General features: G+C 33.2%; 1 protein-coding gene across 1 annotated transcript in view; it reads left to right on the top strand.

Moving 5' to 3' along the window:
- Positions 1-269: 269 nt before the first annotated feature.
- LOC119600063 (nephrin-like) overlaps positions 270-27,988 on the top strand; it is a 279,877-nt gene continuing 252,158 nt past the window's right edge. The window contains exons 1-2 of the mRNA XM_037950088.1: positions 270-524; positions 769-960. Of these exons, the coding sequence (XP_037806016.1) occupies positions 891-960 (70 nt within the window). The 5' untranslated portion in view covers positions 270-524; positions 769-890. The remainder of the gene's footprint in view (positions 525-768; positions 961-27,988) is intronic.

The raw sequence follows: 27,988 nt of genomic DNA, 5'->3' as shown, positions 1-27,988 counted from the left end.
AAACATTTTTTGGTTCAATTATGACGATTTCGTACCAAATTTATCTGGCAACAATATGCTAAAGTTGTATTTTTCACTGAAGACCAAATACAAACGAATGTTATAAATCCATTTTGTATTATTTTCCATGTTAGTGGTAGATACATACACATTGAACTTCCATAGCTTTATAGTTAATTCGCACTCTCTGTGCGCATGACATTTTAAATACTGTCAAAATAAAACAGGTACAACCTATGCAGATGCTAAGAACGTCTTCAGTTTGATTCGGAACGTGAAAAAACTACTCGTATGTGTTACAACGGTGTGTACACATTATTCCTCCTTATTTTTCTTTCATGGATGTATAGCCAAAAGTGAAAATATTTTGGGCACACATATTAACTACATAATTTATAGATATTCAGACATTCGCTTATTTACAAATTTCCAACAAAAATATAAAATTTTTTTAAAAACAGTAATTATTTGTGCAATGGAGGATTTTTGCCATAAACTAAATATGAATATACATATATGTATATGTAAATAAAAATAACATATATTAAATACATATATTTTATTAATATTGATATGTGTAGTTAAAGAAAATATTACAATAAAATAAGAATACACATATATATCTATAAAAAATCAAATATGAATACACATTGAATAGTGAAATAATAAAACGGTATATATTAAGAAAATTTAATAATTTTATTATATATGTACGTGTGTGAGATTATTCTGAGTAGGGAGTGTGCACTTTTGTTACACATACTTTAGTAGTTGTATGTTCAACGTACATGTAAACTACATACATGTAATTCAGTGTAGATGTAAACATATACAAAAGGAGTGCGAACATTATATTTACATATAAAAGAAAACTCCAAAGTAAATGAAAGATGGCGTTTTTATTGCTTACATTTTCATTTGCCGCAATTGCTTTCGATTTTACGTGCGGAGTTAAAGATGGTCAGTATTAATTTATTTTTGTTTCCTGTATTTTTCAATAAACAAATACATTTTAATTTAAAGATGTAGCACATAGTTTATTTGTATGTTATGTTTAAATAAAAAGTAATTAAACTTTGACAAACATTAGTCGACAGCTTGTATTCTTGTAAAATTTCGAAATGTTTAACACTGCAAAACAAGAAGTAAGAAGTCAAAATGTACCTACGTCTACTGTCAATCGGTACCTAACTCTAAGAATGTATTAGTAGAATTTTCAAGCCCACATAGTTGCAAAAAAAGGATATGTATTGAGAAAATTTTATTACAATTAAATTTATTTTTTAAAAGATTTCAAATATTTTGCACATTTTTTTCTATAAACGTATGTTTGCTTTTTAATAAGCAATACTGAAAATATAAATTATTAATTTAAAATATTGTTTTCATTTACCATACGAAAATTTACAACATTGTTTTTTCAGTTTTCAGCCCACAAAAATTTAATGTCAAAAATAGTATTTTATTCGTTTGTAAGTGTGCAAAAAAATTATAGTATATAATGTTAAGTGATAAAAATACTTTAAATTGATATTTTCCTCTATTTTTTTTTTTTCTGAAAAATATAAATGTTTTGTGAGAGAGTAAAATTATTAGAAGTTTGTTGGATTTACACAGAACTCGTCTGTGAGAAGAGCGTAATGTTATTGTTATAAAACAATGTCAATGTTTCACTTCTTGCTGTTCAGTAATGTTTAATAAGAAAATAGCTTTACACAACTGAATTGGTTTCCACTAAAAGTGTGCATAGGTTCAAGAGTACTTAAAAACAAAAAACGAGGTTTTAACTGTTTTAAGCCATATTTACTATCCTTAAAAACTTGCTCATTGTCTATAAAATATTTTTTAGAAATTTTCGAGCCGAATCGTTTTTTGCTCATTTGAAGATTACGATACGATCAACATATTTTTGCGAACAATGTTTCTATATTTTACGATTTAATTTGTTCTGAGAGATTAAAAACGGGCTTAATTTTATTAATAAAGAGTTAACGAAATGTAAAATGTTTCAAAATTTGGGAATTAAAAGTAGTATAGAAATCAGTGTTATCAGAAAAATTTTGATCCATGTGTCAAATCTTAAGCAGGAAGTCCCAAAAAACCCCAATTTTAAATTGAAATCCCCATAGTTTCCCTAAAAATTTTTGGCATAAAAACTGACAAGTCAGTCCTTCATTTTTACCATAGAAGTGACCCCCGAAATACAGATACAACAGCCATAAATATGTTAATTATGCAACAATCGTAAATAGAATTTTGCAAAAGTTTTATGTACCCAGAAATTTCAAGAATTTCAATCATTGGACCACAATATCATTAGCCTCCGTATAAGGTACCCGTCAGAAAAAGACTTTAACGTTCATGACTGTTCAATAGAGTTCTTCAAAAATGAAGTTGCGAATTTTGCTCGTCGCCCTCTAGAATTATATATTGGGTTGTAAAACTATGTCATGCAAAATATTAGACTGATTGGATAACGATAACAGGTTAAAACACGAATTATAGAATATGTATAATGGTAATTTAAAAAAAATGAACAAAAAAGACTAATTTCGAACATGACCCTCTTAGGCATAGAAAAGGTATACATAGAACTGAAACTGAGTATGACAAAACCTAAGTCTGCTGTCAAAGACCTAAGTCGTGAAAATGTATTAGTTGAAAAATATATAACTTAACAAACACAAACTCTATCGTTTAAAAAGTTTTTATATTTTTGTTTGATATTATATTTCGATATTTTATGAAATAATGGTTTGAATTAGCCACTTTTATTCAATATCAGTTGACCAATGTAAGAAAGATCTTCATTAAAAATTGTTCTTAATTTTAAATAAACTCTTTGTGTTTTATGGGTTGAGCCAATATTTTCAATAATTTTTGGGAAAAACATAACTTTTATCAATGTTTATTGCAGCAGCAGGGGCTATTTTGCCAAAGGAATTGTGCTAATGCTAAAATTAACGCTTGATATGAACGATTATTGTTAATTTCAAAGCAGCCCAAATCCAGTCAAAATACACCCTACACCACACTAATGGGAACGGCATTTTGTTTGTCTTGAAGTTTGTAACACCTGCGTCGATGTAATGATGTAATCCGTCCATAAATTAGCCTATTGAACTTTTTTGTAAGCGGTACAGACTATACAAGAACAGGTATTTTATAAAATTCGACTTAACAAATTTTATATATACGAAATTTTGACTATATATTGTTATTAAGCAAACGTCAATCTCCTGAATATAACTTCTACATTAAAAATTACCAAATAACTTATTGCTACTTACTCGCAATGTGGTAGGGTGTGATGTATTCGGATACGTTTTGTACTTTCATATTTTTGTTATTTTATGTAAACAAAAATAAAAATACTCAGACAAGTGTATTAAATTCACTCAGTCTCAGTTCTATTTATTTTTCTATGCTCTTAGGATTCAACGATATACACATTTTACATTAAGTTTTTCAAAATTTTCAATTTCGTTATGGACTAGATTTTATCGATAATAAAATTCATATTGTTTATACTTTCATTCGAAAAGTTCAGTATCAAATATTTTCTAAAATACTTATCCGATATTATTAACTTTGGTCCCAAATTAATGGGTTTGTTCGAATATATTTCTAGTAAAATATGAGAATAATATAAAAAGTTAACGAATGAGACTCAAGTAAATTATGTTTCATATGAATCGAAATCTCTCTACAAAATTTTATGATAGGTCCTTAACTGCCCCTACCCCTAACTGTCCCCTTCAGAAAATGACTTTAACGCTTACAACTCGGTTAAAAATATGAGTACATCAATGAAATTCGACATAAACCAGTTTAATGGGAACGAAAATCCCTCTACCAAATTTTATGAGGATCGCTTCATAATTGACCCCATCCCCCATATAAGGTACCATGCAAAAATTATTCAAGAACTTATTACTGGCTTAAAAATACGAATATAATGATGAAATTCGATATAAGCAAATTTTAAATGACTAATGCTCACTACTAGCTTAAAAAAAGTACAGCGATGAAAATCGACATAAACGTGTTTTATGCTACCTTTCAGAAAATGACTAACTCTCATCACTGACTTAAAAATACGAGTATAGCGTCGAAATTCTACCAAAATCGATGTAAATGAATTCCGTCTTCTAAATTTGAAAAGGATCGGTTCACAATCCCTAAAATGTTTCATTTTGTTAGATTTTAAGATTGCCAAAGTTTGAGCTCGATTGAAAGATGTTGACACGTGCCACTGGAGCCTCAAAGTTTTAAAATCTCGATTTTTTGGCAGTTTGTCGATTTTACCGATCCATATCTCTAGAACGGTTTGACATATTCGCCCGTGTATATAAGTATATGTATGTAGTACTAAATTCGAGATAATGAAGCCCTAAAACCGTGACTATATAACCCTCAGAGCGAAGATGGAACCTATTGTGAAAAAAACTATTTTCCTTTCTATGTTATCAATTTTTGGAATGAAAACAATTATGTATTTAAAAAATCAAGTATAATGAATGCTTTATTCATTTTTTTATACCCATCATCAAAAAAGATGGGGGGTATATTGATTTTGTCATTCCGTTTGTAACACATCGAAATATTGGTCATAGACCCATAAAAGTATATATATTCCGGGTCCTTATTAAATTCTAAGACGATCTAGCCATGTCCGTCCGTCCGTCTGTCTGTTGAAATCACGATAGGGACCACACGAGAGGAGCTAGACAGTTGAAATTTTGCATAAATATTCTTTATTGCTAAGGTTTGTTTGGCATTGAAAATGGGCAATATCGGTCCACTTTTTCGGATATCCCCCATACAAATGGACCTCCAAAAAACAGTTTTAACGGGCATAACTGCTTTAGAAGTACGAGTATAGCGATGAAATTCGACTTAACTAAGTTTAATATGAGCCAAAATCTTTCTACTAATTTTTTTGAGGATCGGTCCAAAATTGACCCTACCCTCCATATAAGGTCCCCTTTAGAAAATGACTTTAACACTCATTACTGTCCCAAAAATGCGAGTATAGCGATGAAATTCTGTTTAAGTAAGTTTCTTACGAACCAAAGCCTCTCTACCAATTTTTTTAGGATCGGCCGATAAATGACCCTACCCCCCATATAAGGTCCCCTTTAGAAAATGGCTTTAACATTCATTACTGGCCCAAAAATGCGAATATAGCGATGAAATTCGGTATTAGTAAGTTTCTTACAAACCTAAACCTCTCTACATATTTTTTTAGGATCGGCCCATAAATGATCCTACCCCCCATATAAGGTACTCCCCTTCAGAAAATTACTTTAACACTCATTACTGTCCAAAATCCGCTTCAGAAAATTACTTAAACAATCATTACTGGCTTAATAATATGAGTTATGAAATACGGTTATGAAATTCGCTCCGAATTTCATGCGGAATGTGTCGGTAATTCACCCTACCCCATATAAGCCCCCTTTATAATATTACATTAACGCTGATTACTGGCATAAAAAAGCGAGTACAGCGATGATATTCAATGTAAACGAGTTTTATATAAACCAAAATCGATCTACAAAAAGTTATAAGGATAGGTCAACAATTTACCATACCCCTCATATAAGATCCTCTTTAGAAAATTTTATGATGAAAGTTCAGAAAATTACTAGTACAGCGATGAAAACCGACATAAAAAAGTTTATACTTAGGAACATAATTCTTCATTCCAAATTTAATAGGACTGATCTATAACTGACCCTAGCCCCTATAAACGGTTGCCTTCATGTAAGTGTTTTGGTTATTAAAATACGAGTTTTCCTTATTTAAAATACGAGTATTGCGCTGAAAATTGGCATAAACAAGTTCTATACAAACGAAATCTATGTACAAAATTTTATTGGTTCATAATTGACGCATATAAAGGTCCTCTTCAGAAAATTACTCATACGCTCACGGTTTAAAAATTGAACTAAAATATTTGATTTTTAAAAATTAATATTTTGTTTGTTTGTTAAAAAGGGCTCGGTCCATAATTGACTTAAGCCATATTCCAAATATCAGCATTCCTTTTACGGCACACTCTTACTTGTTCTTATTTAAATTCATTCAAGCGACTGACATAATGTGGTTTTTGCTGCTCGTCCTTTGTAAATAATTGGTTGTAATCTGTTATGAGTTAGCTTGACTCCTCGCTCTGCAATGTCGTTCACAACTTTTAAGTTTTTTACCATCCTTTGCAGAAAAATCTTTATCCAGAAATTCGGTGTAATGTTGAATCTCTTGAACAACAGGTAAGTTTCACTTGTAATTAGGGCTGGAAATCCTTTTTCTAGGAATTTCGGCAGTTGTTTTTTAGTTTTGGTCGCATATTTCTGGAGCACTTCTCGTTTTCTTCTGCTTGATTTGTTAAGATTTTTGTCGCCATTTGGCTCTTTACGGTGTTTTGCACTGTTGTGTCAAACAATGCCAAGCAACAAGTTTAGGACTATGATACTACAGTTGATTTATCATTTTGTTAATTGCATCTTTTTGCTAATGCTTTTGTATTTTAATAGATTTTCAATGAGGTCTAAGTCTTGTTTTGCCGCTAAACACGCTCTGGGGTCGTGGACGATGAAAACACAAAGTGCTTCTAGGGCCTCTTGTTCTTGGGAAGTCAGCTTAAACTGGTCACGGAAGTGTTGTATTTTCAGACAGTAAATAGGTTTTGCCATCCACCGGACATGGTGTACTGGACCTGGAGATCTGAAGCGCACATCTCTTCCGTCAAGATGACCAAGATACATATATAAATGCAAACTGTAACAGCTCTTTGTAGTCGTCTCTTGGCAGGCATTCCATTAGTTTTCTTTGCAGTTGTTCTTTGATATTCTCTACTTCTTCTTTGGGCAATAGTGCCAAAACATTTTCGCCTACTTCGACTTGGATTTATTATTCGCCGACCATTCACTTTGAAACCTCTTTAATATGTCTGGTTGAGGCCCCTTTATGCTTCCAAACAGTCAAAAACCCCTCTCAACAAGACTTCTAAAACGGCAAGCGCTCGACCTAACATCTGCTCCAGGAGATTGCACGCTCTATTTAGTCTCCCAATATTTGGTACTATTGTATCGAAGAACATAGGCATGACCGAGTTGGCGAGACCCCATTCGTACACTGTTAAAGCTTGTTCTTCCCCTGAGCTACTGTCTGTTTCAAGAATGCCCAGAAGTTGTTCTTTAGTCTCATGTGAAATTAGATACCTAATAGTATACAATAGCAAACATATTTAAATGAAATGAGATTCCAAAGTAAAAATACAAATAACGTATCTTCGCTCTCAGGCGTACGTAGTACTAGGTATATCGGTAAGAATGTATTTGTAGAAATAAGTTTTCTCATGTCTTGAATAGACAGCTTAAATCTATTACAATTCCAAGATTTATTGAACATTACAAACGCCATTTTCTTTATATTTTTATAGCGCTTAGCGATATTCAGTAATTTGCATGTATGCATGTGTATGAAAGATTTAAGGATTTTCAAAATACATATATATATAATTTTGTTCTACACAAATTGTAATGCAACCAGTTAAATACGGTTAAAGCGCTTTTAGGGGTAGGACATAGTATGGGAGATATGACCAATTATAGACCGATCGTAAAAAATTCTTTAAGCAAAATTTCTGTTCATAAAAATTTTGTATCTTTATCGTAATTTAGTAATAATTAATGTGTATTTAAGGGATTTTCTGAAGGGAAACTTGTATGGGAAAAAAAAAGAAAAACTAAAAAAAGTGCTTTCGGGGTAGATTTAGCGATTTAACTCCTATAATTATTTTTTGGTTTGTCTTTAAAAAATCCTTTAATATGGTTCGAAATTACAAGCCAACGCGCTTCTATTGACGAAAATGCGACGGAAAAAGCTGTTTCTGATGTTTTGTGTGGCCTTGACACGCCAACGGCCGCTGCTAGAAAAAAATAGCCTTAATCATCAAACAATTGAATCTCGTATTAAAAAAATAAATCCTTTAGAGGATCTAAATTCCAACCAGACTGCAAGCAATGATAATTATAAGTCTAAGTTCATTCCCCGACAGCCGGTTCTACGTACCGGAATGACCCGAAATTTGTCGGCCAAGGGCTGTCAACCTCAGCAACAACTACACATTTTTACCAACGGAGCAGCATCTTCCGGCATTGCTGCTCCGTATCCTATTGGTCCGTGCCGGAATCGAACTAAATCCCGGACCATGGTTCTGTACAGTTTACCAGAACCGGTTGCACCATATTTCCACCCAATTACGGTGCAACGCTTGTTTGGGCTGGTGTCACCTCAGAAACTGCTCTGGACTAAATCATCATCGGGAGTGGTCGGAGACTTTTGTCGCCCCATGCTGCCAACAACAGCGACGAAATTCATTGGCATCATCGTCATCGTCATCATACGCCACAACTCCACCCTCCCCACCGCAATCACAACAACCGCAGCAAACACAACATCTTCAGCAGCAACAACAACCCTCGCCGCTGACTCCATCGATTGCGGTCCAGAGACCTGGGGTGATATCCATATTGCAGTTTAACTGCAATGGCCTCCAGAGTAAATTACCCGAGATAACCAGATTTATGCAGCAAAACAACATCGTGGTCGCTGCGGTCCAGGAGACAAAACTGACGAGTAATTCCAGTCTGTACAGTTGTAACGGTTACAACGTTCTCCGAAAAGACCGCACCAGAAGCAACGGTGGGGGCATTGCATTTATAATCCATAACACAGTGCAGTATAGAGCTCTTTCCCTTGATCTCAACGCTAGGGACCAATACCTTGAAGTCCAAGGTATTGCAGTCAGATCGGGGGAAACCGACCTAGAGCTCTGTAATGTCTACATTCCGCCAGTAGCCAGTTGTCCATCAGGCTACCGTCCCGACATTAGGACATTATTAGACGGCGATATGCGTCTAGTCCTTGGGGACTTTAACGCGCATAATCAGCTCTGGCACTCTAGTCTAGGGGAAGACCAGAGAGGCGCGTCACTGGCGGAACAAATTGACGAATCCACCTTCTGCACAATAAATGATGATGCCCCCACACGGATTATGGGTAACTGCGCCAGCTCTCCAGACATCACAATATCGAGCCCTGGTCTGATAAACTACTCAACTTGGAGAGCAGTAGTTACTCTAGCCTCAGACCACTTACCCATAATCGTTTGTCTGGATCGACCCAACGCTGGATCGTCTCTGAACGCCGTCTCTACATAAACCAAAAGAAGGCCCGGCTTCAGAGAATTCACTGATCGCATCTTCAATGATCTTCCAGCTCCTAGCAACGTACACCAAGCAGAGAGCAAGTTCCGCGAAACTGTCATCGCAGCAGCAGCCCGCTTTATTCCTGCTGGTCGACTATCCTTAGTGCGGCCGCACTTCCCAGCAGAGGCGGCGAGACTAGCAGACGAGCGCGATGACCTCCGAAATATCAACCCCGACGACCACTATTTCCGACCCTGAACGGTGCTCGCGTGCACTTTTTATTGAGCATCCAGAGAGAGATAAGGCGAAACGAAGTGTTGTTCGCAAACTTCACAACCTTCCAGTCTCGGACATTCCACAACCTTTCACCCCTTCTGCAGTTGCAGAGGCTATCAACGCAGCCAAACCATCTAAGGCGATTGGCCCCGACGGCATATCCCTGCTGATGCTGAAACACCTTGGCGAACGGGGAGTCGAGTACATGACAATGGTCTTTAACCTGTCAATGAGCAGCCTGATAATACCCAATGCCTGGAAAAAGGGTAGAGTCATCCCGATACTGAAACCAGGGAAGAACGCGACAGAGGGTCAATCCTACAGGCCGATTTCCCTCCTGTCAGCAGTCGCGAAGACTCTTGAGGCGCTCCTCCTCCCCCAGCTGTCCTGTCATCTTACAGCAGCTCGCCACCAGCATGGATTCCGTAAGATGCACAGCACCACCTCAGCATTAACCGCCATAACCACTCAGATCTCACAAGGCTTAAACCAGCAGAGGCCTTGTGAAAGGACACTCCTTGTGGCGCTAGATTTATCGAAAGCCTTCGATACAGTCAGCCATGCCACACTCTTCCAGGACATCCTGCAGTCCACCATGCCCAACAGATTGTAAATTATCTGAGTGGCCGTCAGTCGTTCGTTGAGTTTAGAGACAAATGTTCCAAAACCCGTAGAGTTAAACAGGGAGTACCACAGGGCGGTGTCTTATCCCCCCTATTGTTTAACTTCTACCTCTCTAAAATCCCCATACCTCCAGAAGGTGTGGAAGTGATATCTTATGCGGACGAATGTACCATTATGGCGACGGGCCAAAACGTTGATGAGCTATGCGATCGATTGAATGTTTATCTCGGAGTAATACACAACTTCTTCACTGGACGTAACCTGAAACTATCACCAGCGAAGTCTTCAGCTACACTTTTCACCACCTGGACGAAGGAGGTAAACTTAAGCCTTGGCGTCGTAGTCGATGGAAACCAAATTCCGACTGTGAACAACCCAAAGATTTTGGGGGTCACCTTTGACAGCCTGTTTACTTCCTTAGCTCATGCCACTGCAATTACGCACAAATTGCGAAGTAGAAACAAGGTCCTCAAAGCGCTAGCCGGCATCACTTGGGGAATGGACAAAGAAACCTTGTTGGCTACCTATAAAACAATTGGACGGTCAGTGGTCAATTATGCTGCTCCAGTGTGGTCTCCATCGCTGAGTGATACCCAGTGGAGAAATATTCAAAGCTGCCAAAATGCTGCCCTAAGGACTGTAACGGGCTGCATGCAAATAACCTCAGAACACCATCTACATGAGGAAACGAAGGTCCTCCCAGTGAAGGATCATAATGTCATGCTGACTAAACAGTTCCTCCTGGGATGTCACCGGAGGAGTCATCCCAACTTTAACATCACACAGTTGGATGCTCCCCCGAGGCATGTCAGGAAGGACCTTCGTGTATACGATAAGCTTACGAATATGCCAATCTTAACGAAAAGTCTTTCCCTTAATTTTCTTCAACTTATAAATAAATATTGAATTACCATGTCTAACTTTTTACTAAATGGAGTTTTACTTTATAATCCTCTTTGGGAATGTGGGCGACGAATGTGCCCCATCAAATGCCACAGCTACCCCGGCTTTGGCGAATCTGACTGTTTTGACAAACTCTAAAAATATGTAACTAATACTGATTTATCATATGTTTTTGGTACGAGTTTTTATCATTCATTATCTTAGAACAATAACCAGCGACAAAATTTTTATATCTGTTGAATAAGTAGAGGGGACCTTGTATGGGATCTATGACCAATTATGGTCCGATCCAAACAACTTTCATAGTAATATTTCTGTATGTAAGAGCAATACTTGTACCAAAATTTATATGGATATCTTCATTTACTAATGAGTTATGTGGCTTTAAGTGATTTTCTGAAAGGGACCTAGTATGGGAGCTATGACCAATTATGAACCGATCGGAAAAAAATGTCACAGTAATATTTTCGTGCTTATGAGCAATACTTGTACCAAATTTCATGTGGATATCTTAATTTTGTAATCAGTTATGTGCGTTTAAATGATTTTCGGGAGGGGACCTTGTGTGGGAGCTATGACCAATTATGGGCCGCTCGGAGAAAAATTTCACAGTAATATTTCTGTGCATATGAGTAATACTAGTACCAAATTTTATATGGATATATTAATTTAGTAGTGAGTTATGCGCGTTTAAGTGATTTTCGGGAGGGGACCTTGTATGGGAGCTATGACCAATTATGGACCGATCGGAAAAACCGTTCACAGTAATATTTCTTTGCATATGGGCAATACTTATACCAAATTTTATATGGATATATTAATTTAGTAATGAGTTATGCGCGTTTAAGTGATTTTCGGGAGGGGACCTTGTATGGGAGCTATGACCAATTATGGACCGATGAAAAAAAATTTCACAGTAATATTTCTGTATGTGAGAGCAATACTTGTACCAAATTTTATATGGATATCTTAATTTAGAAATGAATTATTTCCGTTTAAGTTATTTTCGGGAGGGGACCTTGTATGGGAGCTATGTCCAATTATGGACCGATCCAGAAAATTTTTTCTGTGAATGAATTTTATTTACATAAGATTTTAACTTGTAAAATTTTGTAAAGATTTCGATATTGTGACGGAAGTTATTAACAAAAAATCCATTTTCCGGGAATATGTACTTTTGTTTGGGAGGTATATGAAATTGTGGACCGATTCTGACAATTTTCAGCAGAAGTCAAGCTCTTGTGCAGAAACGAATGTATGGTAATTTTCATGGAATTATCTTGCATTGTTTTCGAGAGAATTACATCAGAATGTGTAAAAAATGCTTATTTTTTTCGAGGTTGTTTCAAATTTTGATTCATAACTTTTCCTGGTGTGGACCGATTTTGCTCATTTTCAATACCAAACTGCCTAGGACAATAATAAATGTTTTTGGTGAATTTCGTTAATTTTTGTTGCTTCGTGTTAACGTGAGAATGTTTTATACAGACGGACGGACGGACAGACGGACAGCTAAATCGTCTCAGAATTTCAAAAGGTCCAAGAATATATGTACTTTGTTGGGTCTCAGATGAATATTTCTTGGTGTTACACACGGAATGACAAAGTTATATATACCCTCTATCACCACTGCTGGTGGTGGAGGGTATAAAAAGTATAATCTACACACAATATCGCAAACCAAGTATATCAGTTTGTGTGTAATTTTAAAGCCGCCATACCCTGTGTAAAGTAAGCCAGAGTGTGTGTAAGTTTGTAAGCACTTTCGAATACAAAATAGGCAACACAATATCAATGTAGTAAGCTATATATTTTCTGTGGGGTCACTACGGAATCAAAAATGTTGTCAAGCTAAAAATTAGATAGTTAAACGGGTTTTAATAACAAGTTAGAGTGCTATATTCGGCTGAGCCGAATCTTCAATACCCTCCACCAGCTGCTTTTATATTAATACTTTTCTAATTGATCAAATATTTGTAGAAAAAAGTTTTCTCATATCTTAAATAGAAAAATCCGTAGATTCAAACAGCTCAAATCTATTACAATTCCAAGATTTATTGAACATTACCAACGCTTGGCGATTTTTATTAATTTGCATGTATGCATGTGTGTGAAAGATTTAAGGATTATCAAAATACATATATATAATTTTGTTCTACACAAATTGATAATGCAACTAGTTAAATACGGTTTTAGGGGCAGGACCTAGTATGGGAGATATGACCAATTATAGACCGATCGTAAAAAATTCTTTAAGCAAAACTTCTGGAAATGAAAGCTATATTTCAGTAAAATTTTGTATCTATATCGTAATTTAGTAATAAGTAATGTGTGTTATGAACCGATCGTGCAAAAATCTTGAAATAGAATTTTTGTATCAATAGCTTTATTTGGTAATGAGTAATGTGCATTTAAGAGATTTTCGAAAGAGGACCTTGTGTATATAAAAACAAAATTTCAAAATTCTGTATCTATATCATTATTTGGTAATTAATATTGTACATTTAAGTAATTTTCTGGAGGGGGCCTAGTATGAGAGCTATGACCAAGTATGGACCGATCGTAAAACAATTTTATAGTGTAATTTATGTATATAAGAGCAATATTTGTGCTAAATGTATGGATATCAATATTTTGTAATGAGTTATGTGCGTTTATGTGATTTTCGGGAGGGAACCTTGCATGGGAGTTATGACCAAGGATGGACCGATAGGAAAAAAATTCCACAGTGATTTTCGGGAGGGGACCGTGTATGGGACCGATCAGAAAAAAATTTCTCAGTAATATTTCTGTATGTGAGAGTAATACATGTACCAAATTTTATATGGATATCTTAATTTTGTAATGAGTTATGCGCGTTTAAGTGATTTTAGGGATAGGACCTTGTATGGGAGCTATGACCAATAATGGACCGATCGGAAAAAAAATTCACAATAATATTTCTGTGCACACGAGTAATACTTGTACCAAATTGTATATGGATGTCTTATGTTAGTAATGAGTTATGCGCGTTTAAGTGATTTTCGGGAGGGGACCTTGTATGGCAGCTATGACCAATTATGGACCGATGGAAAAAAAAATGTCAAAGTAATACTTCTGTATGTGAGGGCAATACTTGTACCAAATTTTATATAGATAACTTGATTTAGAAATGAATTATGTGCGTTTAAGTTATTTTCGGGAGGGGACCTTGTATGGGAGCTATGTCCAATTATGGACCGATCCAGAAAATTTTTCTCTGAATGATTTCTATTGACATAAGATTTTAATTTGTAAAATTTTGTAAAGATTTCGACATTGTGACGGAAGTTATTAATAAAAAACCCATTTTCCGGGAATATGTACTTTTGTATGGGAGGTATATGAAATTGTGGACCGATTCAGGCAATTTTCAGCGGGAATCAAGCTCTTGTATAGAAACGAATGTATGCTGATTTTCATGGAATTATCATTCACAGTTTTCGAGAAAATTACATCAGAATGTGTAAAAAATGCTTATTTTTTTCGAGGTTGTTTCAAATTTTGATTCATAACTTTTCCCGGTGTGAACCGATTTTGCTCATTTTCAATACCAAACTGCCTAGGACAATAATAAATATTTTGGGTGAATTTCGTTAATTTTTGTTGCTTCGTGTTAACGTGAGAATGTTTTATACAGACAGACAGACAGACGGACGGACGGACGGACGGACGGACAGACGGACATAGCTAAATCGACTCAGAATTTCATAAGGTCCAAGAATATATATACTTTGTTGGGTCTCAGATGAATATTTCTTGGTGTTACACACGGAATGACAAAGTTATATATACCCTCTATCACCACTGATGGTGGTGGAGGGTATAAAAAAGTAGCTTGCTGGTGGAGGGTATTTAGTATGGTATTCAAACGATTAATCGTCGATCGGTTAATCGATCAATTTTTGACGATTAATCGTTCGAATAAATTAAAATTGCCAAGTTTCAAATAACAAATAAACCGAATATTTTCTATCAAATAACCGATTAAGGAAAAATTACTTGCAACAGTAAAATTGCTATATACCTATTTTATAGAAAATTCAATATTTTTATAATAAATTTTCTTCCTTTATTAATTCTTTAATTATTTTCAATAACGAAGAAAATTTATTTAATGATTTCAATAACAATACTTCAGAAACATTTTAGGAATTTGTTCTAATTTACCTACTTCTAGAATGTATTCGTAAAGAAACACTTTAGATTCTTGAAACCAGTTTTGAAGAACATTGTTGTGTTTTTTAAGAATTTCTAATAAGTTCTTCAGCAATAGTTATACACTAATTCAATGGAACGTATGAATTTTGGAACTCGTTGAAAAATCTCAAAAACATAAAATTAATTAACTTAATTTCTTTATATAGGACAGAAATTCACATGAAAAGAAATAATTTCGAATATTTGAGAACGAACTTAATTAAAAAATATACATAGATTTGAACTCAAAGAAGTGGAAAATTATAACTTTGTTTGTTATAGGAAGAAAAATAATGTAAAAAAGCAACAGAATTAATAAAAAACATCCATTTTTCTTTTATTCGATTAACCGAATAATTTTGAATTATCCGATTATTAACCGGTTAACAAAAAACCTCAAATAATTATTTGTCAAATAAACCGAATAAGTGAAAAACCCGAATAATTGAATACCCTAGTATTTAGGATTCGGCATAGCCGAATATAACACTCTAACTTGCTTGTTTTCATATTTTTGTAATAATGTCTTTATTATAGTAGAAATAATGTTTATAATTCTTACATAGTCAAAAATATTTTAGGCATAAGAAGTTGAAGTTTCATAAATATTTTAAAAACCAGGTAAGAAGAGGTGCTGGTATTAGGAAACATACGGACATTCCAGACTTAAGGGACGCTGATGGAATTATTGTGCCCATTGATGCTGATAAAGCTGAACTGATGGCGGACGGTTTTCATAAAATCCATCAAGGCGATAATGACTTACGTTCACCATCTTTTGTACATATAGTTGATCGAACAGTTTCGAATTCTATAGGCATATGGACTCGGTTTTGGAAAAGGTGAAGGTTTACTTTTTGTACCACAGATTACTCCGTCGTAGGACTGGACTTAGCACTAGGGTCAGACTTCTGATATACTGGCAAATTATAAGACCTCTTATGGCCTACGCCTTTCCAGTTTGGTTTGGGATTTCATCTCACCAAATGGACAGGCTTAGGATATGGAAGTATCGAATTTTGTCTTCATGCCTGGGACTTCGTCCCACAATGCACCCGAATGGACACTTCCGTAGTCCTTCTTGTAGGACCATTTACGATGCAATTGATTTCGAGCGGGTTGACGCGTTCTTGATTGGCACTGCCATTAAATTTCTTGAACGTTCATCCCGCCTCGACAACCAGTTAGTAGAGGAATGTTTCCGGCTAATGCCTGATCTGGAGACTCTACTCTAATAAATGTTTTGGGTGAATTTCGTTAATTTTTGTTGCTTCGTGTTAACGTGAGAATGTTTTATACAGACAGACAGACAGACAGACGGACGGACGGACGGACAGACGGACATAGCTAAATCGTCTCAGAATTTCAAAGGTCCAAGAATATATATTAGGGTGGGTCGAAAAAAAAAATTGAGTCAGTCACCCCCTACGATTAAAGATATGTTAATAACATTTCAAAAAATATAAAAAATATTTTTTTGCCACGCCTAGAAATACCGCCCTTTTTGTTTTTTATATATAACGTCGCCATTTTAAGTCCGATCGTAACATATAATATATCAATTTTTATGGCTTGACTGTAGCTATATTTCACTCTTTAAAATTTTTTAAGTCGACGTCATATTCTATGCGCGACTTCTGATATCTCGGATCCTTCCCCAAAATCTAAAATTGTGGCTACACTACACTAATAAAGTACATTTGATTATATGAGCTATTTGCTTCCAAAATGCTCACTTTTATGCATAAACAGCTATTTTACAGGTATTTAAAACTACCTGTATAGTTCTAACTACAAACAATTTATTTGCTAGGGATAAAAAACTATTTTTTCAAATTAATTTACAATACAAAAATTTCATTCTGCCCCCTATCTTAACACAAGACAGATAATTTTATTCAGCATTTAATTTTATTCATTAATAACAAAATCACGTAGGTACATAAAAACTAAACATTTTATTTTATAAAAATCGATGATAAAGTAAGGAGTTTATAAAAATATTTCATGTATTTACCATACAATTACTTGCATGTTTCTCGTTTTTTTTTAACAATTTTTAAAAATGTTTATACTAATTTTATTAAATGTAATAAATTTATTTAAAGATATATTAACTTTTCTTAAATAGTTATACATATATTTTTAAAGAAGTTCTTGAAATAAAAACTAATAAAAAACAAGTAGGAAAGAATAGTCGGGCATGGCCGACCATATAATATCCTACACCATGAGTATATTTTTAAAATTTTTATTTTTCATAAAGAAACTTTTATATTGAATTTTACCTTAATTCCAAAGTATTTAAGCAAGTTATTGATAAAAATCAAAATTTTCTAAATGAGGCTTTATATAGGAGTATAGGTCAAACATGGGTCGATCCTCATTAAATTTGGGAAAAGGATATATTTTTAAATAACAGTTAGTTTTGTTTTGTTTCATTGCGATACAAATGGTTACAAGTCAATTATAGACGTCTAAGACATTTTTTGAAGGGGGGTTTGTATGGGGGCTAGGGTCAAATAAAGGCCGATCATTACGAAAATCTGCAGTGTCATTAATACTTATATAAAACTTATTTGTGTTAATTTTTAGAGAGATAACAGTATATTTGACGTAATTATGGCATGAAAAGCCCAAATCGGGAGGTACGGTTGTATGGGGGCTAGGTGAGGGATTTATGTTCATATAGGAGTTAGATATGCAGAATTTCATCATAATGGTAGTGTTTAAGAGGGAAAGAACGGCAAGCCACAAATAAGAGCTCCGATTTAATCCATCTTCAAACAACTTCGTCCTTTGGTAAAATTGAATATTTGAGTCTATTTTCATCAAATTATCTGGAAAATTGCGATTTGTGATTTGATAACAAGGTTTACATGGACTGACAGTAGGACGGATATAGTTAAACCACTATATTGCTGTAGGATATATGTAGTTAACTTTCTTTTATTTTGAAAGGAAGTAGGATCTAAAATGGTTTATAACTGAAAAAATAAAAAGGATTTCTGTTTTATATAGTTCATTAAACATTTTTTTTCGAATGTTTTTCCTGGCAAATTAATTATTTGTTGTGAGAACGGTTGATAAATATATGAACATTTTTAAATATCTATAAAATAGTTGTTTATGCATAAAAGTGAGCATTTTAAAAGCTAATAGTTCATATAATTCAATGTACTTTATTCCAGTATAGGCACAATTTTAGATTTTGGGGAAGGATCTGAGATATCAGAAGTCACGCATAGAATATGACGTCGAATTAAAAAATTTTCTAAGAGTGAATTATAGCTAAAGTCAAGTCAAACAAAAAGGGCGGTATTTCTGGCGTGACAAAAAAATATTTTGTATATTTTTGGAAATGTTATTAACATATCTTTAATCCTAGGGGGTGACTGACACAACTTTTTTTTTTGTCCATAGAGACCGACCCACTCTAATATATATACTTTGTTGGGTCTCAGATGAATATTTCTTGGTGTTACACACGGAATGACAAAGCTATATATACCCTCTATCACCACTGCTGGTGGTGGAGGGTATAAAAAGTATAATCTACACACAATATCGCAAACCAAGTATTATCAGTTTGTGTGTCATTTTAAAGCGGCCATACCCTGTGTAAAGTAAGCCAGAGTGTGTGTAAGTTTGTAAGCACTTTCGAATACAAAATAGGCAACACAATATCAATGTAGTAAGCTATATATTTTCTGTGGGGTCACTACGGAAACAAAAATGTTGTCAAGCTAAAAATTAGATAGTTAAACGGGTTTTAATAAAAAGTAGCTTGGTGGTGGAGGGTATTTAGTATGGTATTCAAACGATTAATCGTCGATCGGTTAATCGATCAATTTTTGACGATTAATCGTTCGAATAAATTAAAATTGCCAAATTTCAAATAACAAATAAACCAAATATTTTCTATCAAATAACCGATTAAGGAAAAATTACTTGCAACAGTAAAATTGCTATATACCTATTTTATAGAAAATTCAATATTTTTATAATAAATTTTCTTCCTTTATTAATTTTTTAATTATTTTCAATAACGAAGAAAATTTATTTAATGATTTCAATAACAATACTTCAGAAACATTTTAGGAATTTGTTCTAATTTACCTACTTCTAGAATGTATTCGTAAAGAAACACTTTAGATTCTTGAAACCAGTTTTGAAGAACATTGTTGTGTTTTTTAAGAATTTGTAATAAGTTCTTCAGCAATAGTTATACACTAATTCAATGGAACGTATGAATTTTGGAACTCGTTGAAAAATCTCAAAAACATAAAATTAATTAACTTAATTTCTTTATATAGGAAAGAAATTCACATGAAAAGAAATAATTTCGAATATTTGAGAACGAACTTAATTAAAAAATATACAATAATATTTTAGGCATAAGAAGTTGAAGTTTCATAAATATTTTAAAAACCAGGTAAGAAGAGGTGCTGGTATTAGGAAACATACGGACATTCCAGACTTAAGGGGCGCTGATGGAATTATTGTGCCCATTGATGCTGATAAAGCTGAACTGATGGCGGACGGTTTTCATAAAATCCATCAAGGCGATAATGACTTACGTTCACCATCTTTTGTACATACAGTTGATCGGACAGTTTCGAATTCTATAGGCATATGGACTCGGTTTTGGAAAAGGTGAAGAAGGTTTACTTTTTGTACCACAGATTACTCCGTCGTAGGACTGGACTTAGCACTAGGGTCAGACTTCTGATATACAGGCAAATTATAAGACCTCTCATGGCCTACGCCTTTCCAGTTTGGTTTGGGATTTCATCTCACCAAATGGACAGTCTTAGGATATGGGAGCGTCGAATTTTGTCTTCATGCCTGGGACTTCGTCCCACAATGCACCCGAATGGACACTTCCGTAGTCCTTATTGTAGAACCATTTACGATGCAATTGATTTCGAGCGGGTTGACGTGTTCTTGATTGGCACTGCCATTAAATTTCTTGAACGTTCATCCCGCCTCGACAACCAGTTAGTAGAGGAATGTTTCCGGCAAATGCCTGATCTGGAGACGCTGCATGTGAGTAAATATCTCTCTCCTGTCGATCTTTTGACGATTAGGGACAATGATCTTTTATTTGGGGATGCAGGCATCCTTTTTTATCACAGAAGGATTGGAACACTTAATATAAGTGATCTGGTCTATAATACAGAACAATGATATTCTATTTAATTAAACTGAATTGTATTCTTTTATTATACCCTTCACCTTCGTGAGAAGGGTATATATAAGTTTGTCATTCCGTTTGTAATTTCTACAATATAATTTTCCGACCCTATAAAGTATATATATTCTGGATCCTTATAGATAGCGGAGTCGATTAAGCCATGTCCGTCTGTCTGTCTGTTGAAATCAGTTTTTAGAGGACCCCAGATATCGGCGAGATCCGAATCTTCAATAATTCTGTTAGACATGCTTTCGAGAAGATCGCTATTTAAAATCAGCAAAATCGGTCCATAAATGACGGAAATATAAGCAAAAATCCGAGACAACCTATGAAAATTTCATTAAAAAAGACAATTTTTTCATGCTCTGATTAATAAGCAACAACAACAACACTGCTTATTCATTGAGTATTTCGTTTCACATGTTTGGATGGCTGTGTGTTTCAGTGCCTTGTGTATATTGTTTTTGTTTCTTGGTGTATTCAGTTTTGTATGTTTGGATGGCTGTGTGTTTCATTGCCTTGTGTATATTGTTTTTGTTTGTTGGTGTACAGTTTCGTATGTTTGATGTCTGTTGGTTTTACTGCCTTGTGTATTTTGTTTTTTGAGTGTTTTTTTCGTTTAGCGTTGTTGTTGTTCATTTTGTTTTGCTATTGTTATAATAATGATATAATCGGGAAAATTAAATAGGTACATAAATTTAAATTTTATAAAATTTATATTTTTTAAATACACTATGGTGAAGGGTATATAAGATTCGGCACAGCCGAATATAGCACTCTTACTTGTTTTTATTATTAATTTATTTTGCATTTTTTATACCCTCCACCACCATCAGTGAAGATAGAGGGTATATATAAGTTTGTCATTCCGTGTGTAACACCAAGAAATATTCATCTGAGACCCAACAAAGTATATATATTCTGGGTCCTTATGAAATTCTGAGTCGATTTAGCTATGTCCGTCTGTCCGTCCGTCCGTCTGTCTGTGTAAAACACGCTCACGTTAAAACGAAGCAATATAATTTAACCAAATTCACCCAAAACATTCACTATTATCCGGTACAGTTTGGTATTGAAAATGAGCAAAATCGGTTCACATCGGGAAAAGTTATGAATCAAAATTTAAAACAACCTCGAAAAATATAAGCATTTTTTACACATTCTAATGTAATTTTCTTGAAAACTATGCAAGATAATTCCATGAAAATCACCATACATTCGTTTCTACACAAGATCTTGATCCCTACTGAAAATTGCTAGAATCGGTCCACAATTTCATATACCTCCCATACAAAAGTACATATTCCCGCAAAATGGGTTTTTTGCTAATAACTACCGTCACAATTAAGATATCTTCACAAAATTTTACATTAAAATGTTTTGTCAATAGAATTTATTCAGAGAAAAAATTTTCTGGATCGGTCCATAATTGGTCATAGCTCCCATACAAGGTACCCTCCCGAAAATCACTTAAATGCGCATAACTCATTGCTAAATTAAGATATCCATATACAATTTGGTACAAGTATTACTCATATGCCTAGAAATATTACTGTGAAAGTTTTTTTCCGATCGATCCATAATTGGTCATAGCTCCTATACAAGGTCCCCTCCCGAAAATCACTTAAACGCGCATAACTCATAACTAAATTAAGATATCCATATAAAATTTGGTACAAGTATTACTCATATGCATAAAAATATTACTGTGAAAGTTTTTTCCGATCGGTCCAAAATTGGTCATAGCTCCCATACAAGGTCCCCTCCCGAAAATCACTTATACGCACATAACTCATTACAAAATTAAGATATCCATATAAAATTTGGTACAAGTATTGCCCATATGCATGGAAATATTACTGTGAAAGTTTTTTTCCGATTGGTCCATAATTGGCCATAGCTCCCATACAAGGTCCCCTCCCGAAAATCACTTAAACGCGTATAACTCATTATTAAATTAAGATATCCATATAAAATTTGGTATAAGTATTGCCCGTATGCATAAAAATATTACTGTGAAAGTTTTTTCCGATCGGTCCATAATTGGGCATAGCTCCCATACAAGGTCCCCTCCCGAAAATCACTTAAACTCACATAACTCATTACTAAATTAGGATATCCATATAAAATTTGGTACAAGTATAGCTCACATATACAGAAATATTACTACGAAAGTTTTTTGCGATCGGACCATAACTGGTCATAGCTCCCATACAAAGTCCCCTCCCGAAAATCACTTAAACGCACATAACTCATTACTAAATTAAGATATCCATATAAAGTTTGGCAGAAACTTACTGCGAAATTGTCACAGCTGCTACAGAAAAACACTTAAAGGCACATAACTCATTACCAAATAATGATATAAATAAATACTATTTTTATACATAAATACGATTTTTGTACACATAAATGTTAAATTTTTTAACGATCGGTATATCCTTGGTCATAGTTCTATACAAGGTTCACTCCCGAAAATCACTTAAACGCACATAACTCATTACCAAATATTGATATCCATACATTTAGCAAAATCATTGCTCTTATATACATAAATTACACTATAAAATTGTTTTACGATTGGTCCATATTTGGTCATAGCTCTCATACTAGGTCCTCTCCAGAAAATCACTTAAATGCACAGTATTTATTACCAAATAATGATGTAGATACAGAATTTTAAAATTTTGTCTTTATATACATAATTGGTCATAGCTCCCATACAAGGTCCTTTTACGAAAATCTCTTAAACGCACATTACTCATTACCAAATAAAGCTATTGATACAAAATTTGGCACAAATATTAGTTTTGTATACAAAAATTCTATTTTAAGTTTTTTTCACGATCGGTTCATAATATGGTTGCGATCGGTCCCGTACAAGGTTCCCTTCCGAAAATCACTTAAACACACATTACTTATTACTAAATTACGATATAGATACAAAATTTGACTGAAATATAGCTTTTATGTACAGAAATTTAGCTTACAGAATATTTTACGATCGGTCTATATTTGGTCATATCTCACATAGTAGGTTCTGCCCCTAAAAGCGCTTTAGCCGTGTTTAACTAGTTGCATTATCAATTTGTGTAGAACAAAATTATATAAATGTATTTTGAAAATCCTTAAATCTTTCACACACACATGCATACATACAAATTACTAAATATTGCTAAGCGCTATAATAATATAAAAGAAAATGGCGTTTGTAATGTTCAATAAATCTTGGAATCGTAATAGATTTAAGTTGTTTAAATCTTGGTATTTTTCTATTTAAGACATGAGAAAACTTATTTCTACAAATATTTGATCAATTAGAAAAGTATTAATATAAAAGTAGCTGGTGGAGGGTATTTAAGATTCGGCTCAGCCGAATATAGCACTCTAACTTGTTATTGTTAACTAGGTTTAAGTTTTATGTAGTTTTTTAAGTTAGTTTATAAGTGCACATTGAATGAATACCGTTTTATTCCTTTTTTGCGGAAATATTAAAGATTGTTATTAATTGATGGAACAATTGAATACGACAGAGCCGTAATGCCTTAAACTGATATATAATAAGTCTTAGATTGGTATAAGTTAGGAAATAGTATAAGTGAAAGTAGTTTAAGAAACAATGTAAATAAATTTTTGGAATGAATAAAAGCAAAGCAAAGTTGAATTAAATATTTTAAAATTTATAAATCACTTTATTTGTTCAAATGTGACAGCAAAGATATATTTTTGAGAGTGATTAATGTATTGTTAGAGGTAAAGTAATCCTTTAAAGCAGAGGACCTCAAGATTGCCATTTCATAGCTCGCGTGATAGGGTAAGAAAATTCTGCTGACGCTAAGTTGATACACATACACTCAGTGTTGCCATTTTAGCACTTTCAGTGCTAGATTTAGCATTTTGCATCGTGAAAATGCATTGAAGTTTTTTAAAATTATGCTAAATGCTTTTTAGCATAATTTGCTTAATAAAAAAAATTAAAAAATGTTTTCTATAAAAAACTAAGTCAACTAAATCAATGGTTGGATATTGCAAAACAACATTATGACAAAAATCTGATACAATGTATATAATTTTGTATATAATTTTGAAAATTTTATCGGTAAAAATTAATTTAATGAATTGTCTATAGGCCTAACTATAATATGCTTAAACAAACTGAAGTCAGCTTAAGCAACTGTGCGAACACATATAAAATGTATGTGACAAACTATAATGTACTTAAGAGAGTTTCGTCAAGTTTCGTCAAATTTTAATTGCTTAAGCAAAGATCAATTGTTTGCTTATTATACACAAAGAAAATAAAGAAAAAAATGGAAAGCTAAAAGAAAATTAATTTATTTCAATAAAATATTTTGAAATATGTATTTTTTTTATTACGTGTGTCACATAAATGTATAAATGGAGCTAAATTGTTTTGAATGCACGTAAGTACATTATAGCCACCTAAAAGTTTCCTCGGATTTTCTTAAGCATTTGAGAGACTTTTCGTTCGATTGTTACATTACCTTAAGCAAGCTTATGCACATTATAGTTGGGCCTTATTTTTTTTTTTGTATTGTCATTACTCGTTTCACCTTTTTCTAATGCCGAAGTTGAAAGGCTTTTTATATCAAAGGCTAAAATTAAAATTCGAAATCGTATTTAAGCTGAATTTTTATGTTCAATAATACAAATTCGAAAAGAATTGAAAATCCAAAATGCATGCTGTTACACTTAAGGCCTTAATCATAAACAAATTTTAATTTTATACAAATTTTGTATGGAAATTTAGTATTAAAAATCTTTTACAAAATAAAATGTTGTTTATGAATATACATATAAAAAATTATATTACAAATAAAATACGATCATTTGAAAAATATCAAAATGAGGATTACGATGAAGATATAGTACCAGAAATATTGGAGTCATGCACTACATCATCAGTATTTTAATAAAAACTAGAAAAAACAAACATTTATATTAAATTAAAAAATTTTAGCACTTTTTTTTCATCCGTAGAACATTTTAGCACTTAGTTTTTCAAGTTTTAGCATATTTTGAAATTCATTTTCTGGCAACACTGCATACTTCTTCTTTTTATAATGAGCAATATCACTTGGTTTGCTCTCAACTTGAAAAACAAAATCAAATCAGTTGCTGATCAGCACCTGTCGAAGCAAGGTCTGTGCGCGACGTTTTTAAAATACACACAGAAACAAAACAACAAAATTTTGAGAAAGCCGAATGAATGTAGGAGAACAGTTGATAGTTTTTATACCCTCCACCACCATCAGTGGTGATAGAGGGTATATATAACTTTGTCATTCCGTGTGTAACACCAAGAAATATTCATCTGAGACCTTATGAAATTCTGAGTCGATTTAGCTATGTCCGTCTGTCCGACCGTCTGTCTGTCTGTCTGTCTGTATAAAACATTCTCACGTTAACACGAAGCAACAAAAATTAACGAAATTCACCCAAAATATTTATTATTGTCCTAGGCAGTTTGGTATTGAAAATGAGCAAAATCGGTTCACACCGGGAAAAGTTATGAATCAAAATTTGAAACAACCTCGAAAAAAATAAGCATTTTTTACACATTCTGATGTAATTTTCTCGAAAACTATGAAAGATAATTCCATGAAAATCAGCATACATTCGTTTCTACACAAGAGCTTGACACCTACTGAAAATTGTCAGAATCGGTTTCATATACCTCCCATACAAAAGTACATATTCCCGAAAAATGTGTTTTTTGTTAATAACTTCCGTCACAATGTCGAAATCTTTTCAAAATTTTACAAATTAAAATCTTATGTCAATAGAATTCATTCAGAGAAAAAATTTAAAAATAGCTCCCACACAAGGTCCCCTCCCGAAAATAACTTAAACGCAAATAATTCATTTCTAAATCAAGTTATCTATATAAAATTTGGTACAAGTATTGCCCTCACATACAGAAGTATTACTGTGATTTTTTTTCCATCGGTCCATAATTGGTCATAGCTCCCATACAAGGTCCCCTCCCGAAAATCACTTAAACGCGCATAACTCATTACTAAATTAATATATCCATATAAAATTTGGTACAAGTATTACTCATGTGTATAGAAATATTATTGTGAATTTGTTTTTCCGATCGGTCCATTATTGGTCATAGCTCCCATACAAGGTCTCATCCCTAAAATCACTTAAACGAGCATAACTCATTACAAAATTAAGATATCCATATAAAATTTGGTAGATGTATTACTCTCACATACAGAAATATTACTGTAAAACTTTTTTCCGATCGGTCCATCCTTGGTCATAGCTCCCATGCAAGGTTCCCTCTCGAAAATCACATAAACACACATAACTCATTACAAAATATTGATATCCATACATTTAGCACAAATATTGCTCTTATATACATAAATTACACTATAAAATTGTTTTACGATTGGTCCATACTTGGTCATAAATGTACAATATTCATTACCAAATAATGATATAGATACAGAATTTTGAATAATTTTAAATAAAGCTATTGATACAAAAATTCTATTTCAAGATTTTTGCACGATCGGTTCATAACACACATTACTTATTACTAAATTACGATATAGATACAAAATTTTACTGAAATATAGCTTTCATGTCTAGTAGTTTTGCTTAAAGAATTTTTTACGATCGGTCTATAATTTATCAATTTGTGTAGAACAAAATTATATATATGTATTTTGAAAATCCTTAAATCTTTCACACACATGCATACATGCAAATTAATCAAAATCGACAAGCTTTGGTAATGTTCAATAAATCTTGTAATTGTAATAGATTTGAGCTGTTTGAATCTAGGGATTTTTCTATTTAAGATATGAGAAAACTTAATTATTATAAAAGTAGCTGGTGGAGGGTATTTAAGATTCGGCTCAGCCGAATATAGTACTCTTACTTGTTTATATACAGACTTTGATATACGCTAGCTGTCAAAATCCATAATAAATATTTGACAGTTAGCATATAGTTTGTAGTCATTTTATTAGTATACTTTTATTTTGAATTGAATTCTGTTCTCTGCTGCTTTACCAACACGAATAAAACTATGTAGTCTTTGGTAGTATGTGTTTGAGCACCACTGCACATTGGGGTCTCCTTTAAGTAAACTTGGCATAAAGTAAATATTTAGAAATGAGTTTTTTGATAAAGATTTAATATGCCTGGAAAGCTAAGACTTTATTCTATATAACGCTGTCATTAGTTTTCCCATTTTTATTGTATAGGCCTTTAGATGATGCAGCAAAGTTTATGTTTTTATATATATTTTTGAAGAAATTTTTTTATTTAATTTAATACCACAACATTTTTTGTACGAATCTACCATTTAATATAAAATTTCTTAAAATTTTCTTTTTCGATACCAAATATACCATTGTTATGTATGAAAAGGTGTTATTTTATTAACGACTTCTTAAAATGCAATTTTTTATAGATATTTATGTTTTTTTTTTCAATTTTTAAAAGTGAAAAAGTACAATTTGGCCATTGATGGGCTCTAAGCAACCATATGCTAAAGATACTCTGAAAT

This window comes from Lucilia sericata, unplaced genomic scaffold, assembly GCF_015586225.1.
Source record: "Lucilia sericata isolate MDLA Ls3-8-SP2 unplaced genomic scaffold, ASM1558622v1 Contig000103F_arrow, whole genome shotgun sequence".
Lineage (NCBI taxonomy): Eukaryota > Metazoa > Arthropoda > Insecta > Diptera > Calliphoridae > Lucilia > Lucilia sericata.
The sequence above is the reverse complement of the archived record's forward strand: the minus strand, read 5'-3'. Positions and strand labels throughout refer to the sequence as shown.